Genomic DNA, 18,926 nt, shown 5'->3' with positions numbered 1-18,926 from the left:
GTTCTACTTGCTCTTGGTTTCTACCCTCTTACCTAGCCCTTCATTTGCATTTGTTAAATGGATTTAAAGATATGAAATTTTAAGGAAAAGTTTCCTTCAATTGTGATATATGATACTTGGAAATGTACATCCTAAAGCAAGTGGCAATCTGGATTGACTTTCCTTAGTGGAGTTCTACCACCACCCCCTTATTTTACTTTTTTTGTGGTCTTCCTCTGGTGGCATTGTCATCATTGTCATCATGATCATGTGAATCTTTGGGAAGTTTCCTAGCTACTTAAGTGGAATTCACTATTTAAAAAAATGTGTTCAGTATAGTTCTCCTGATTTTTCCCTATTATTTTTTCCTTGAAAATCCCTCACAACTACAGTGCTATCTGAAATCTATGTTAGACTGGTTCCTTACAGCTTGTGTCTTTTTTTTTTTTTCTCCTGCATGTTAATACTTGGTTTCCCATGAATTTCATTTGCATTTCTTCTTTTCTCTCATCTTATGAATTTTTATTTCTTTCTTATTTTTCCCCAAAATCAAGACATTTATTAAGAGACCAAAATACTATAGAGTTTATATGCATCTGATTATTTGTCATCTTTAATGTCAGGAAGGTTGCATTTTATTTAGTTGCAATATGTGATTAGCTGTGCATAAATACCTAAATACCCAGAATAACTGTGTATAAACTAGTTTACTATTGCTGAAAGCTTCTTTCTTAATCTCTCCAGGAAAGAAAGGAGAGGCTATCCAAATTTGAGTCTATTCGTCATTCAATTGCTGGAATAATTAGGTCTCCAAAATCGGCACTGGGCTCTTCAACAGTAAGTAGGATGAACTCTTTGTTCTAGCTTGTTTCTGATAAACAATGAATATCATATGTAAATTTGTCCTTACAAATAGAAAACTAAATACATAATATAATTTTTATATGCATATGAATCTGTTCATACATGTATATAGTAAATTCCATGTAACACTGATATAGGGAGGAAAGAAATAAACTTGTATTCTGGACTTTCTGTACTACATATAAATAATTATAGGAAACATTTTAGTTATTTTGAGGCTTTATATTAGAAGAAGAGCATAGACAAAGTTTTTTCCAGTGAAACATATTTTTATAATAGGGACTATTGTATATGTATTTTTAAAATGTATCAGTTTATATGTGTGTTCATATTTTTGAGAACATTTTAATTATTAAATTGAAGTCTATTTGAAATTTGGGTTTGGCATGTCACGGTGCTGCACAAAATATTACAAATCCCTGGTAACAGCAGCTATAGCCACGCAAGATAAAGTATATTCTTTTTCCCTTTATATAGTAAAATTTTAAAGTATTTTTCTTACTTCATTACCTTTAAGACTAAATTAACAAACTTTTTTTCCTAGCTATCCCTCATGCACAACAGAGCTTTAGAATGATAATGAATGATGGTCAAAACAACAATATTCACTACAAATATAATTATGTGCTCTGCCCCAATCTTTCCGATTTTCTACATAATAATATCCTAATGTTATTTCTTACTCTTTAAAAGTTCAGCTGTTTAAAATAACGTGACCTAGTCTTATTTAGAAAAACAAGGTGTTTCCTAACCACAGATTAGTTAAATGTCCATTCACATTTCAGATTTATTTGCTATAATTCCTTTTTAATATGTAACACATGTTCCCATATTTATTCCACTCAAGCAACACTCTTTTATACACAATTGAGGCAAAGCATCAGGTATTTTAATTAACAAAAAAGAAGAAAATTTTATTTTCATATAAAAGAGATTTTCTACTTCAGCGTTAGCCTCTGATGCTGCTATTACCACTTCCGACCTCCAGAAGTGATCTATGGCAATAGGGGGGGGCTGTGAAGTAATGCAGACCATCTCCCCTGGCATTGAATAGCAAATACAAAAATAATAATTTTAGGCAAAAACTACATGGTAGAGTAAGTCTCTTTTAAGGCCCTATCCTAATCTTGTTTTCTTAAGTTAATGATTTACAGATAAATAGTAGTTTATAGGACTTGGTTTATTATGATTTGACATTCAAAATAAAGTATGGGAGGCTTGATTAGGAATCTATGATATATTCTAGAGACTATGAGGACAGGTTTTGATGACTTAGAAGAAAAGAAAAAGAGTTCTTGAAAAGAAATATTTAAAAAGTTTTTTAAAAAAAAATGTTCTTGAAAGGAAGTGTTCAAGTGTGTTCTTCAAAAAAAAGAAAATCAGTTTTTTTTTTAAGATTTTATTTATTTGAGAGAGAGAGAGAGAGATCACGAGCAGGGGGGAGGGGCAGAGGGAGAAGCAGATTCCCTGCTTAGCAGGGAGCCCAACGTGGGGCTTGATCCCAGGACCCTGGGATCATGACCTGAGCCGAGGGCAGATGCTCAACCAACTGAGCTACCCAGGCATCCCAAGAAAATCAGTTCTTTTTTTTTTTTTTTTTTTAAAGATTTTATTTATTTATTTGAGAGAGAGAATGAGAGGGAAGAGGGCAGAGGGAGAAGCAGACCCCCTGCTGAGCAGGGAGCCCGATGTGGGACTCGATCCCAGGACTCCAGGATCATGACCTGAGCCGAAGGCAGTCGCTTAACCAACTGAGCCACCCAGGCGCCCCCAAGAAAATCAGTTCTTAAAAAGAAATGTTCACATACCTCAGTTAGCACTTCATAAAATTATTTAGCATTGAAACAAGTCAGTGAAACACATGACATTGTCAAGTTGTCATAAACTCACCTTTATTTCACTTAGTCAGAGGTCTTTGTGCCAGCAATTAGTAGCAGTTCATCGGTGAGCTGATTTATGAAAGGTGCTTCCCCTGCCCAATTTTCCTTTAGTCAACTCTCTTAAATACTTGAGAACGAAGGCCTGTTATAAACTCAAGGTTATCTTCAGCTTTATTCTTCGGTGTAAAATTAGGAGAGTGGAATTTAGAGCTTCAAATGTTAGCTAGTGACAGAAAAATAATATAATATTATAATAGTAGGAATGGGGTAACACTCCTAATGTTTGTTTGTTTTCCTGACAATCTGGGATGCCTAAGAATTTTGTGCCCTCAAGACAGGTGTCTAGGAGTACTGCAGTGGTTCTGAGACTTCATGTCACATACATCACTTTGAAGCTCATAGTTATGAGAACGTCAGCTTTTGGCTCTAACGGAGCCTGTTTTGATAAATCAGGTTGATCAGAGGGTGAGGGAGTTTTTTTCCTTTATGTATGTAAAGACACGCTCATTTACATATAGAAACAAAAGAAATCCAGTTAGTACAATATGATGAAGTTACACATGGTTGGCTATCCTAAAATTATGTCAGGTATAATATGCACAATCTTAATGAATTAATGGTACAAATCTTAACTTGTTAAAATTTGAAGTTATTTACATGTTATCTTCTCCATTTAAAAATGGACTTTATTTTTAAATAAATTTACCAAATTGACAGTGACTGATATAGATAAAAGTTTGGTGTTAACAAACTGCTTTTAGCTGAAATGAATTGAAGTGCCTTTCCCACAAAGCATGTATCTCGTTCTAATATACATTGTGATCTATTTGTCATAAATTATCAGTGTCCTCGAAGCTATGAAATGCCCATTTTTTCTAAGAAATTGTTCCCTCTGTAATTGAGAATTCTAGAGAATGTTTACTTCCTCAAGGCCCAGTTGCTCTATTTGTATCTTCATGCTGAAGGAGATCATTACTTCTATCAGTGAAGTTCTCCTTGGTATTTCCTGATTTATTTAGAAATCTTATGAACCAAAAAGACTGAGGTAGTCTGCGGTTTATGACACTATTGCTCACTGTGAATAAATGTACACAACTTTTTCTGTAAATCATTTGGTATCCTACTTATTTTGGAGAAAGGGTTTCTCCCTCAGATATACAGGTAACTGAGGCCTTGGGTCTTACTATGAGTGTGAAGGTTTCAGGTGTTAAGTACGATAATCTAAGAAGTATAACAATGTAGGGACTGCTTAGTCATAATTAAAATTTTTTCTGACACAATATAGTATTTTTTAGAGTATTCTAATTTGGTAAATGTAAAATAGAATTTTTTTTATTATTCTAAACAATTTTTTTCTCTATATAAAAGCTTAAAATAAACTTGCCAAAATGGCATAGTTAAGCATATTCAAAATATTTTATGGTGATATACCTCACGCAACATGAAACTCACCATTTTAAATTGTACACTTAGTGGTTTTTGGTATACTCACTCTGTTGCACAACCATCTCTACTGTCTGCTTCCAGAACATTTCAGTCTCCCTAATAAGATACTCCATACCTAGTAGTAGTTAGTCTCAACTCCCTCCTTTTCCCATTTTCTGGCAGTCACTAACCCACTTTTGATCCCTAAGGATTTGCCTATTCTGGACATTTCACATAAATAGAATCATATAATATGTGACCTTTTGTGTCTAATTTTTTCCAGTTAGTATAATGTTTTCAAGGTTCATCTGTGTTGTAGCATGTGACGTACTTCATTTCTTTTTATGACTGAATAATGTTCCATTTATGAATTTATCACATATTGTTTACCCATTCATCAGCTGATGGCCATTCGGGATGTTTCCACTTTTTGGCTATTATGAATAACGCTACAGTGAACATTGATATACAAGTTTTTACGTGAACATGCATTTTCATTGCTCTCTGTTATATACCTGGGAATTGCTGGGTTATATGGTGATTCTATGTTTAAGTTTTTGAGGAACTGCCAAACATTTTTCCACAGTAGTTTCCCTGTTTTACATTTCCACTAGCAGTATATGAATATTCTAATTTCTTTACAATGTCATCAGTGCTTATTATTTTCTGTTTTTTAAAATTATATTACTAGTGGATGTGAAATGATGTATCTTTTATTTGCATATTCCTAATGACTACTGATGTTGAGCATATTTTCATGTACTTATTAGCCACTTGTATATGTTCTTCAGAGATATGACTGTTCCTTTTCTTTGAACACTTTTTAATAGGGTTGCTTTTTAATTCTTGAGTTATAAGAGTTCTTTATATTTTTTGGATACAAGCCCCTTAACAGATATATACTTTGCAGATGTTTTTTTTTTTTTCTCATTTTATGGACTGTCTTTTCACTTTCTTGATAACGTCATTTGACAAAAGTTTTTGACAAAGTCCAGTTTATCTGTTTTTCTTTGATGGCACATGTTTTTGGTGTCATAGCTAAAAAACCATCATCTAATCCAAGATCATAAAAATTTTCACCTTTATTTCCTTCTGAATGTTTTATAGTTTTAACTTATACATGTAGGTCTTTGATCCGTTATTAGTTAATTTTTGTATATGGTGCACGGCAGAGGTCCAGATCCATTCTTTTGTATGTGGAAGCATATTTAATTTAAAACCTTAAAAAGGCAACAGCTGTGAAATCACTGTTTCTTTATTCAAATGAACATATAAAAATTGGAACTTTAAAGCATAATTTTAAATAAAATGAGGCAATTAATTGCATTATACATAGGGAAATGAAACTAGAATTAATCTTAATACTATTCCTATTGGACTTGTCATAGCTATTTATTTCAATATTTTTAATAGTGTGGCTAAAATGTAGAGCTTATTTGAAGACAGTCTCATGGACCACTTCGATCAACAGTCTTGATGGAAGGGAGAATGTAAGATAATTAGATGATACATGAATTTGGCTTTAATCCAATATAGCATCTGATGGTTGATGTTTAATATTTATTGTTATGATCTGAGTAGTCTTTTAATATGTTTTAACAGCTCCAAGAATGTGTTCTTTTTCTCAGTGTACTAACAGCCTTAAGTAACTTTCACTAGTACCTCTGGGCTCTGTGAACTACTCCATATTCAGCATCTTCCTGTGCTGCAAGAGGTTGTAATTTTGCTTTGAGAACTATTTCTCAGAGACTGCTTCTGAAGTCAGGGCCAGAGGTGTTAGGATTAATTGCATAATCTGGAAGCCTACTGGTAACCATGCGTATCCATTTCCATTGAAAGTTTTTCAAGCCGCATTCTATTTAATGAGATCTCTTCTAGTCATATCAAGAATACTTCCCTTTCTCAGAGCCATCTTTTACTGCAGAATTTCTATAGTAAGTGGTTGAGCAAACAACTTGTTCCATCCCCTTGTGAGTACTAGTTGTGTCACTGCTCTGTGGAACGATAACACATTTCTAATAGTAGTACTCTTTGAAAAATGTTCTTTAAAACCAGAATAAAGCACATCTTGGTCCAAATAATTGTTCTTAAGACCTCAGAAGAATTATTAAGTTATTCAACCCTTGGGGCTCCTGGGTGGCTCAGGTGGTTAAGCATCCGACTCTTGATCTCAGGGTTGTGAGTCTGAGCCCCATGTTGGGCTCCATGCTGGGCATGGAGCCTACTTAAAAAATTATTCAACTCTTCCTTCCTTAAAATTCATATTTTTCTATACCGTATTGGCATATATGTTATTTCAGTTTTAGAATTACTTTGTACTAGAATTTAGAAAATAAAAATATTAGACGATAAAGAAATGCTTCCATTATATAGAATAATATATAATCTTATTGTAAATAAGATTTGCTAGCTTGCTTCTTTTTAGAAAATTAGAAAATTGTAATTCAGCTATGTTTAAGTTGTACATCATTGTAATGTTAGTATTATAATGCTTGGCTTCCACCATTGGCATAGGGAAGTATAGTTCTTTTCATGCATAACATCATATACTGCTTGTTGTTGTTAGCGTTCTCCTTCAAGCCTAGCAGAGCAACCTTGTACTTCCTTTAACAAGGCATGTTGTTAAATTCAGGTTAAATACTATATATTTTATACCTTAGTTGTCTTTCTTTATTCCTAAGGTTTTAACTTACCTCCCCTCCTTCTAGCCATTCTTGCTCACCAGACACTAAGATGTAGAAAAATGAGAAATAAGGGAAAATAAAAATAAAAATTCTTGCATCAGTACTCCATTCAATACATGCCCTCTTTAATACCCATCACCAGGCTAACCCATCCTCCTACCCCCCTCCCCTCTAGAACCCTCAGTTTGTTTTTCAGAGTCCATCGTCTCTCATGGTTTGTCTCCCCCTCCGATATCCCCCCCCTTCATTCTTCACCTCCTGCTATCTTCTTTTTTTTTTTTTTTAACATATATTGTATTATTTGTTTCAGAGGTACAGGTCTGTGATTCAACAGTCTTGCACAATTCACAGCGCTCACCATAGCACATACCCTCCCCAATGTCTATCACCCAGTCACCCCATCCCTCCCACCCCCCACCACTCCAGCAACATTCAGTTTGTTTCCTGAGATTAAGAATTCCTCATATCAGTGAGGTCATATGATACATGTCTTTCTCTGATTGACTTATTTCGCTCAGCATAATACCCTCCAGTTCCATCCACATTGTTGCAAATGGCAGGATTTCATTCCTTTTGATGGCTGCCCTGATTTTTTTTTTTTTAACATTTTTTTTGGCCTCTCAAAAAGGAGCTCATCTTGCACTGAAATGTTTGCAATAAAGGCATACAATTTGGGGCCCCTGGGTGGCTCAGTCGGTTATGCTTCTGACTCTTGGTTTCGGCTCAGGTCATGATCTCAGGGTTGTAAGATGGATCCCCACATTGGGTTCCACTTTCAGCACAGAGTCTGCTTGAGATTCTCTCTCTCCCTTCCCCTCTGCCCCTTCCTCCACTTGAGTGTGTGCACTCTTTCTCACTTTCAAATAAATAAATAAATAAAATCTTTGAAGAAATAAGTAAAGCCATACCAATTTTCATTACATACTTGGAAATTAGGCTGAATAGGTTAAGAAAAAAAAATAGGCCCTTATTCTCCCCTCCCCGCCCAAAATATTTTCATTTTCTAGTACTGACTCCTCATTGCCTCTTCACTTAAATGAATCTTTTTATTTCACTAAGCCCAATATGTTTTTACTGGAATGTTCTTTAAGAATAAGGCCCAGGTAAAATAACTAAATAGCTAGCCCAGTCAATCAGGAAAGCTTGTCTTATTAAGTATAACTAATTAACTGTGTTAGATTAACTATAACTTCAAAAAAGAAACCACTCCCCCCATATCTTGGGCAAAAATCTTAGATAACTTACTGACAAGGAAAAATCTTTCCCTGCTGAGGATTAGAAAGATATGATATTTGAAGTAAAAAGCTTCATTTCCTTTTTGATGTAATTATGATGGTTCTTGGGATGTTGGATTTTGTTGCTGATGCATTCTACATTCTATTACTAACAAGCTTGCAGAATTGTGTTGGAATTTAATTGAAATCATGTTAATAAAAATGTTCCTTCCAATGCTTGCAGAGAAGTCCCTGTAAAACCTGATATACCCAGACCGGGCATATGTAGGGCCTTTCCCTGTGTATGTGTAGGCACACACATGTACTTACGCATACACTCACAAACTGTTCAGCTTACACTTTTTTTTCTTAAAGATCATTATTTATTTGAGAGAGAGAGTGCGCACACATGCTCAGGGGGCATGGTGCGGGGGGCGGGGAGTGAGGAGCAGAGGGAGAGGGACAAGTGGACTTGCACTGAGTGCAGAGCCCCACAACCAGGCTAGATCTCACAACCCTGAAATCGTGACCTGAGCCGAAATCGAGATTCGGATGCTTAACCGATTGAGCCACCCAGGTGCCCCCAGCTTACACTTTATAACGGTATCAGATCTCTATTTCAAAGAAACTAATAAATCCAAAGAACTGTTGTGTAATCCCTGTGATATAGTAATGTAAGTTCCTTCCCATTCACTTCTTTTTTAAAGCAAATAAACAAATACAGATGTTCTTTCAGGATGATTTTTCTCTCAAACAGATTCTTCACATACAAATCCTTAAATGAATTTCTCAGTGTTAGCTGAGCTTTTGTACTTCAGATGCCCTTCTGACTTAATGAATTCTCCAGGCTCTGCATTTTACTGTTCTAAATAAATCAACATTTGGGAGGATAGGTTGAATAGGACAAGAAATCAAGCACATGACATCCTTGTTTGTGACGCCTTTCTAATATGTAGACCTTCTTGAAAGATAATGATGAAAACAAATTCTTTGCAAGGTGACATTGAATTTCTTATTTTTCTGAGAAAAAAATCAATAAAACAATTTTGCCATTGGAAACACTTGGAAATATTTCTATTATAGTAAAAAATTTGGTGTTATACTGAGATACAGTGTGATAAAATTTTGGAAAAGATATATTTAATAATTTTGACTGCCTATTTTAAGAATTATAAACTGTTAGTATACGCAAAAATTTAATTTTGTGTGCATTATGCATTTGTTTTTACCTCATACTTGTGGCTGGTTCTCTGTATAATTTGTTCTTTAAATCTATTTTTGGAAACACTGATTAAAATGTTTTTGAAGTATTATATTTATCATAATTTGTACTAAAAGAAAAGCCTTATTTAGCTTACAAAAAATTTCTGTGTAAGTCACACCATATATATATTTAAGTAATTAAGTGTATTGTAAGTGGAAGAAGTAGAAACCAAAATGTGAGCTCTTCTTTGAAGTCCATTTGGGATTTTTCAAGTTTCTTTTTTTAAATCAGTAGGATGGGTTTTGGATAATGTAAAATGGAACTTTGACTTACAAGTTTTGGGCTTCTTCCTAGGTACAAAACAAGGAAGGCTATCTTCAGAACTAGTTCTCATTTACCGCAAAGATATCATACTTTTTCCCTGTATAGAGTTCATAACATCATTCTGAGATACCATATGTATGAATATTTGCCTTTCATTTATTATTAATTCTAATTTCTCCAATTTATAAATTACTTTCTCATGAGACATTGTGCATATTATATTCTAAGTATCTTAAGAGTTAGTGTACATTATTGTACCTTACCCATATAGTACTCTTAACCATCTGGGGCAATTTAGTTCTTTGGATGATAAAAACAAATATCACACGTTTTACTTGTAACTAGAAAATGTGCTTCCATCTATTATCAATTAGAAACATTTCAAGGACATCTAACTCACTCCTTAGTTATCTGTTAATTGATATTAGCATGTGGTCTCCTAAAATAACAGATGATCTGCTTTTCCTGCCATAGTCCTGGCTTATAGTCCTCTCCTGTTTTTGCCACTTGTTTATAATTTTGTGTTGGTGATTTCCAGTGATGCTATTTCTCCTACGGCTTTACTGGCCGTTGCTATGCAGGATCAGGACCAGCCATGTGGCAGTGATAATGGATAAGGCAGTCAGGGGAATGAGGGTAAGAATGGGAAGGCACAGCAGCAAGGTAGCATCAGATGATGCCTTCAATATTGCTTCTGGAACATATGACATGGGCAGTCTACAGCCTGTGTCATTGAAAGTTTATTCCATAAAAATAATTAACTTTTAATTTGAATAAAAATGAAATTGTTTTGTGACAAATTTCTCTGATAATACCCCCTTTTATCATAATTCTCTGGTTGGTAAATTTTAAATATATGGATTTCTTTTATAATACGGTGAATACGACTATAAATTCTAACACTGAATGCTAATATTGTGTGCATCTATGTATGATAGATAGAATAAACAAGTAAACTCAAAGTGTTGAAAGATATGTATTTGAGCTAAACTTCAGCACCAGTATTCCAAGAGATATTTTCTTTAAAAATTATGAAAAATTCAGATTCATCATGAAACTTTTAATTGGTCGATTAAAAAGAGGAATGTATGTAAGAAGTATTTATAATTGCTATCAATTTTACCAGGAAGAATTCCTATTTTCTCTAATTTACTATTTATTTATTTTTTCTCAATGTTTGCTCAAGTTCTCTGATACGATCCCTGTAAGTGAGAAGCCCCTGGCAGAACAGGACTGGTACCATGGAGCAATTCCCAGAATAGAAGCGCAAGATCTATTAAAACAACAAGGAGACTTCTTGGTGCGAGAGAGTCATGGGAAACCTGGTGAATATGTCCTTTCTGTATATTCTGATGGACAAAGGAGACACTTTATCATACAATTTGTTGATGTACGTTTCCAATTTAGTTTATATGTATATTTTGATGTCGTTCATTTTGCTATAATTATAGTAAAATAATGAATAGTTTGTGATAAATGCCCATAACATTTTATGCTTAGTACTTAATTTTATTTTTTTCTGAATTCCTTCAATACAGTGTGTCAAAATTCACTGAAATGCTGATCAATGTATTAAGGACATATGTATTTTAAGGTATTATAAATTAAAAATAGTTGTTATAAATTTAAATTTAAATATATAAACATTTAAAATATACATATTTTTAAAGATTATATTTATTTATTTAGAGAGCACAAGCAGGGGGAGGGGCAGAGGGAGAGGAAGGGAGAGAATCTCAAGCAGACTCCTAGCTGAGCACAGAGTCCGATGCAGGGCTTCATCTCACAACCCTGAGATCATGACCTAACCCAAAATCAAGAGTCCGAAGCCTAACCGACAGAGCCACCCAGTGCTCCAAACATTTAAAATATTTTAAGTTAGGGGCGCCTGGGTGGCTCAGTCTTTAAGCGTCTGCCTTCGGCTCAGGTCATGATCCCAGGGTCCTGGGATCGAGCCCCGCGTCGGGCTCCCTGCTCAGTGGAAAGCCTGCTTCTCCCTCTCCCACTCCCCCTGCTTGTGTTCTCTCTCTCGCTGTGTCTCTCTCTGTCAGATAAATAAATAAAATCTTTAAAAAAAAAATAAAATAAAATATTTTAAGTTAAACATTTAAAATATTTTAAGTTAAACATTTAAAATATTTTAAATTAAACATTTAAAATATTTTAAATTAAACATTTAAAATATTTTAAGTTAAACTTGAACATTAAAGCTATTTTAAAATAAAAACTAAAAATATGATTATCACAGTTTTTCCTTTTATGCTCCTAAAATTGGCCCTTGAAATTGCTGTCAAAAATGTACTATGAGAGGGACACCTAGGTGGCTCAGTCAGTTACTTGTCTGCCTTCAGCTCAGGTCATGATCCCAGGGTCCTGGGATCGAGTCCTGCATCGGGCTCCCTGCTCAGTGGGGAGCCTGTTCTTCCCTCTTCCTCTACGTAGACCCTCCACCAGATTGTGCTCTCTCTCGCTCACTCTCTCAAATAAATAAATAAAATTTAAAAAAAAATGTATCATGAGAGATTTTAAGAAATATGTTGTTAAATAGGGATAATGAAATTCCTTAATAAGTGGGACAATGATAGTTGAATTAGCTTTATTATTAATTTAGGTTATTGGCATTAATAAACAATAATAGAAATAGATGAAAAATTTTTAAACTGATTTATTCACATTGTTTCTTCTAATACTAATTTATTTATTGAACTTTAAATACTGCTAAACTACTTATGTTTGTTATATTTTTGATTAAGCATTGAACAGATGAAGAGTAATCTCAAAATTTTGTTTAACTTTACCCACGGAAAAATTTTTAGTAATTTTAGTATATGAAGGCCTCTATTTGTCATTTTTTACTCCAGCATTTCAAATAGTGTGCATTTTCAAGCTGGCTGTCTAAGATTTCATTTTATGTCCAGGCACTGGAATAATACTAATTATCTTACAAAAAGATTGAACCATTATCATTAGATAAAGGCCAGAGGGTTTTAGGTAGATATGTATGTATTAATGTATATATATCTATAATTCTGAGGTGAAATTCACATACCATGAAAGTAACCATTTCAGAGTATACAGTGGCATTTCATATATTCACATCTAGAAATTATATTTAAATGAAAATAGATGCCATTCAGATGGGTTATAAAAGGAATAAATCCATTAAGGTTTATATTATAATTTTCATAGCCTTGTTAATTTTGTGTAGTATTCAGACCTCAACTTCAAAATCATATTTTCCTATGTTCGTACATCCAACCTACTGTTTCTAGTAATATGTCATTCCTCATTTCCTTGGCAAACTCTTTTATAATTTGTATGTGCCTTTAAGTTATGGATGTAGACAAGCTTCCCTATTCCAACCTGTGACCGTGCTAGCAATATTTATAAAACGGTATGCAAATTGTAGAAGGAAAGGTCATAGGTAAAGTATAAACTAAAATTTATGTGAATGTCTCCCTCTATTTTCTAAGCTCTGAAAGTTACCATTTTAAAAATATGTCATACATTAAACAAGACTGAAATATTTCCCTATTACCACTTATAGTTTAAAATGTAACTGTAGGAATTTAAATTAGTATTCTTAGAAACAAAAAGGAAAGGGTCTACTTGCAAATTACCATTTGTCTTTAATATTTTCACTTTAAGTGACTAAAATGAACAGTATAATAGATCCTGAAAAGACATTGTTGCAGGTTCACATCTGAAGATTTTATTCAGCTTCTTTCTGTCATTGAAATTTTGCAAAGGTCTCTGTTTAGGATGAGAGTGCTTGCATTTCTGTGAATGCCTCAGGTTTTCCACTGCCTAATTTTATTTAGTTAATTCTTACTATATAACGTGTTCTTCAATCAGTAGAAAATAGGAGTTTTGAGGTGATCTAGACTTTTGGGAGAGTTTTTAATTCTTTTTCATTTTGTGTGGGTAAATACTCTGTGAGCTAAAATTATCCCATTTCCTTCCTCATATACATGTTGCTTGAAAGGGCCAATAAATGGGGGAATTCATTGTCAGATATTTAATGGTTGCCTATTATAGTCCAATCAAGGAGTTTATAATCTAATAGTAGATTATAAAGGCTGTACATAAATGAGGGGATAGGTGTCCTAAGAGGTGAAGACATAAGGAAATTGAGATTTTAGAAAATGAGAAAAATACCAAATAACATGAAAAAAGCATTGAACTTGTTATCATAAGACTTGGGATTCCATCCCAGTTCTGCATTTTAGAAGGTCTATGGTTTGGAAAGTAATGGGGTTAACAGCCTGTATCATGATTGTGGGAATCAAATCAGTAAATACATGTTTTATAAGGTATAAAGTGCTATGCAAATATTAGGTAAAAATTTTTACCATTGTTTGATGAGTTTATCTGAGAAAAAATACAAATGTATTTTGTAAGAAACATCCATGTAATTCGAAAAGTTAATTTAAAAAATGTCTTTTTGGTTTCCATGAGATTTATTTATGAAATTTAAATAATAATGAAAGTGTTGTTTTAGAATTTATATATTTAAGTTTGAGGTATTCATCAATCACAAATAATGGCATTTTAGCAACATTGTCTCTGTCAACTGCAGTGTAGGATGGCAATTATTTTGAAGCTGGGTTTTTTTTTGTATGCATCACACAGTTACTTTTTAACATGTGGTGAAACTCTGCATGCTGTGAACATAATGTGAACATTATGAATGATCAAGATGGACACGGATACTTTCAATTTTTACATTGTTTACTATTCTAGCAGAGAATATCTACCTTTTGTCTTAACTCTTCAAGCAAGAAGTGTTGTACTTTTTATTGGACACTAAATATATTAATTTCATAAAGCCAGATAATATTAAGCATATCTAGGAACATCTGAATCTCAGTGTAATTCTAGCATTAGTCACCGACCAGTTCCATAGTTACCAGCCTGGGTAGGGTGTTTGATATAACGGAGTTTGTACCTAAACATATTTAGAATTTGTTCCTGAAACTGTTTATTTTGTGTCATAAATGTTGATAGATTTTCATAGAGATTCACATAGCATTGTTCCATTTGATAAGTAAATGTAGATGCAAATCTTTATTTTTGTGTATGATAAAACAAAAATACATGTAGTAAGACAGAAGTGCTCCAGAGAGATCTTAATATTAATGGGAAAGTGCCCAGTTATATTTCTCTAATTTATTTATATGACAGGCATTTGCTAAAAACCCATTTTTTGCAAAGTACCATGTTATTCAGTGTAAGGAGATGAAACTGAAAAATGTATGGCCTACTTCTCAGTGAACTTAAAACGTAGTAGGTGAGACATTGGTAGAATTCATGAACAGAGAAATATTAAAGATGCAGAATTAGGGATGATGGCGCCAAGAAAATTTGAAATAACATATGGTGAATTAAAAATAACAACATAATAATAAATATTTTAAAATAAAACAAAAAATCCTCTATATAATGGCATATCATCATCATTTATTTCTTTATCCATTTATTCAGGAAATACTAATTGAGTGAGTAATATGTAAGGCCCAGGGATATGAGTCAATAAAACAAAAATAACCCCAAAGTGGAGGTTGTAATTATTGTGTGAAATTGGGTAGCTCAATGTATTAAATCACTGATTCATTCAACAGGTATTTATTGGATGTCTATTATGTGCTAAGTTCCACTTCGAGCTGGTAGATTTAGTCTCTGCATGTACTAGACAGGTTTACTTTGTTCTGTTGTTGTCATAATCTCTAGGCTCTTTGAACTACATGTATTTTTAAATTCATGCCATGAAACTTAAGGAAGACTGAAGGAAAGCGAGTAAATTCCAGACTTGTTTGAATGACAGTTGATTCCAAGTTTGTGCCTTATTGTTGTATATTTAGAGTTATTTTAATCACTCTACTCCTATCCTTCAAGGACCCAAGAGAAGGCAATAAATAACTTGAAGTCAAAATAAACTGTGATAAGGTATCCATTTTCTGTGTCCCTGACACATGATTAAAGACTTAGGAGACTTTCTTCTTAACAGTTAAACAAAGCCTTTCCAAAACCTCATTAATATTAATTTCCAGGAAATACTGATTGAGTACTTTTAAGGTCCAGGGATATAATGGTGGAGCTTATAGTCTAGGAGGGAGGCTCACAGTCACTTGTAAATCACACGTTATATATAATTATAAACCATAAAGTAATAATTATAAAGCTGTAGATACACATTGCTATAAAAGCTTTTAACTGGGAAACTTAAGGAAGTTAAGTTTGAGACAACATCTGAAGAATGAGTAAAAGTTAACTAGGAAAAGACATACCGAAACCATATTAATACTATTTCCCAAACTCTCCGACAATCTTTCCTGTGTACTGGTTTAATGAGTTACTTATAAGTATTCCATGTGCCGTTTTTATTTGAGAAAGCTAGAGCTTATGTTTTATATTTTCATTTTTAGGTATTTTACCAAAAAAAGGAATGTTTTATTTAGCCTTTTGTTTTTTTATTTAGCTTATTCATCTCAGCTGCCTCTTTCAGAAATCTATCTTGCTTGTTTGCTTGCTTTTCCTTAAGCCTGCTTGTTCTCAATTCTTTTTCAGGGGATCTACTCAGGCATATTATTTCAGATTATACATTCATTGAATCCCCTTCTCATTTTTATGTGTGTATTCTGTCCTGACTTCTTTGTATAATAACAGTACTCTGGAAGTATGTATAGAAACAAAATCTGATTCTGTTTTTTATGTGTTTTTCATCCATATGCATGACTGATTCTTAAGTAGCACAGTGATAACTCAGAAATAAGCTCTAGATGTAGCAAATGTTTTCCTAACACCACCTTCTGGGTTCAGTGTATATTCTTTGAGATTTTTTTGATATATTCTAATCATAGGTATCTATATAATTTATAAAATTTGAGTTATATCATATTTTTATTCATACTTTTATTTTAATGACATATTACATGATATGTAATCGTGTATTACAAATGACAATCAACAAAATGATCTTTGTAGAAATTTGCAAAAATTTATTCTAACTACTATTTTTTATTGCTTCTGTTGGAAGTCACTTAAGAGATCATTAGTAGCAACCTTAGCTCCAAAGAAGAGTGTCTGATTTAAAGATTAGTCTGGATTCTCTCTGTTGTATTATTGCCAAAGCTATGTAGAAAACTTAAAAAATAATCCATTTGTATGTGAACGAAACCTCATGTCATTTGAGCTACAAGAAATTTACACAGATTTGTAACAAGGTCAGATTATAATATTCGGAATTTTGAGAGTATCAAGAAACAAGTCCTCAGCAGTTTTTGTGAATGTGCTACTCTTGACTTTAGCTTGAGCCTTAGCTGAACTTTTTAAGCATATGTCATCTTAGCATTGTTTTTAGATTCATTACTGTATCTTCATCGATAAAGTGAGTTAACTGGTTTTGCGCAGTTAGGACTCTGAGAACTTCACTGATGTTGAACTGATTGCTTTATAAGGATAATTGCTAGAAATCAGTTTCTTATTTCATCCCATGAAGTAAGTACTGCTGCTTGTATCACTCCCTGTCTTCATCATGATTACTATGTCAGTGGCAGAAAACTCTCTTTAACTTAAAAGGTAGATATGTTCTTAAGTGAAAATTCCCATTATTCCATTCACTGTTTCAGAGGTGTGTTAGAATTTTATATAAGACATTATATTATGATACTAGTCACTGATCTGAAATTTGATTCTGTGTAAATTTTATCATGTTACTTACTTTTTATTAGACATTGTACTCCAGTGTGTTGTTTGCGTGAGTCTGTGTTTTCAGTATTAATTTCCAAGTTAAGTTATCTGATTTGTCTCTTTAGCTTCACACTCATTTTATATGCATTATATTTCATTTATTCATACATGTTTATTGATCCAGGCAATACATGCCAGGCACTGTTCTAGACCATGGGGATACTGTGATGAAATGGAACAAATAATCCTAAAATTTGTATGGAACCAGAAAAGACCCCAAATAGCCAGAGGAATGTTGAAAAAGAAAAGCAAAGCTGGCAGCATCACAATTCTGGACTTCCAGCTCTATTACAAAGCTGTCATCATCAAGACAGTATGGTAGTGGCACAAAAACAGACACATAGATCAATGGAACAAAATAGAGAGCCCAGAAATGGACCCTCAACTCTATGGTCAACTCATCTTTGACAAAGCAGGAAAGAATGTCCAACGGAAAAAAGACAATCTTTTCAACAAATGGTGTTGGGAAAATTGGAGAGCCACATGCAGAAGAATGAACCTGGACCATTTCCTTACACCACGCACAAAAATAAACTCAAAATGGATGAAAGACCTAAATGTGAGACAGGAGTCCATCAAAATCCTAAAGGAGAACACAGGCAGCAACCTCTTCGACCTCAGCCACAGCAACTTCTTCCTAGAAACATCGCCAAAGGCAAGGGAAACAAGGGCAAAAATGAACTATTGGGACTTCATCAAGATAAAAAGCTTTTGCACAGCAAAGGAAACAGTCACCAAAACCAAAAGACAACCGACAGAATGGGAGAAGATATTTGCAAATGACATATCAGATAAAGGGCTAGTATCCAAAATCTATAAAGAACTTATCAAACTCAACACCCAAAGAACAAATGATCCAATCAAGAAATGGGTAGAAGACATAAACAGACATTTTTCCAAAGAAGACATCCACATGGCCAACAGACACATGAAAAAGTGCTCAACATTGCTCAGTATCAGGGAAATCCAAATCAAAACCTCAATGAGATACCACCTCACACCAGTCAGAATGGCTAAAATTAACAAGTCAGGAAATGACAGATGTTGTCAGGGATGCAGAGAAAGGGGAACCCTCCTACCCTGTTGGTGGGAATGCAAACTGGTGCAGCCACTCTGGAAAACAGTATGGAGGTTTCTCAAAAAGTTGAAAATAGAGCTGCCCTACAACCCAGCAATTGCACTACTGGATATTTACCCCAAAGATACAAATGTAGTGATCCGAAGGGGTACGTGCACCCCAGTGTTTATAGCAGCAATGTCCACAATAGCCAAACTGTGGAAAGAGCCAAGATGTCCATGAACAGATGAATAGATAAAGAAGATGTGGTATATATATACAATGGAATATTATGCAGCCATCAAAAAACCCGAAATCTTGCCATTTGCAACGATGTGGGTGGAACTAGAGGGTATTATGCTAAGCGAAATAAGTCAATCAGAGAAAGACATGTATCATATGATCTCACTGATATGAGGAATTCTCAATCTCAGGAAACAAACTGAATGTTGCTGGAGTGGTGGGGGGGACGGGAGGGATGGGGTGACTGGGTGATAGACACTGGGGAGGGTATGTGCTATGGTGAGTGCTGTGAATTGTGTAAGA

The 18,926-nt window shown here is 33.9% G+C and overlaps 1 protein-coding gene across 6 annotated transcripts in view; it reads left to right on the top strand.

Moving 5' to 3' along the window:
• Nucleotides 1–18,926, top strand: part of FER (FER tyrosine kinase) — a 418,533-nt gene that overhangs the window by 170,199 nt on the left and 229,408 nt on the right. For all 6 annotated transcript variants that reach the window (XM_036123015.2, XM_036123018.2, XM_078066948.1 and 3 more), the window contains 2 exons: nucleotides 724–816; nucleotides 10,761–10,964. In XM_036123015.2, the coding sequence (XP_035978908.1) occupies nucleotides 724–816; nucleotides 10,761–10,964 (297 nt within the window). The remainder of the gene's footprint in view (nucleotides 1–723; nucleotides 817–10,760; nucleotides 10,965–18,926) is intronic.

The sequence above is a fragment of the Halichoerus grypus genome, chromosome 2 (assembly GCF_964656455.1).
Source record: "Halichoerus grypus chromosome 2, mHalGry1.hap1.1, whole genome shotgun sequence".
NCBI classification, from domain to species: domain Eukaryota; kingdom Metazoa; phylum Chordata; class Mammalia; order Carnivora; family Phocidae; genus Halichoerus; species Halichoerus grypus.
Note: the sequence above shows the minus strand (reverse complement) of the source record. Positions and strands in the feature narration are given on the sequence as shown.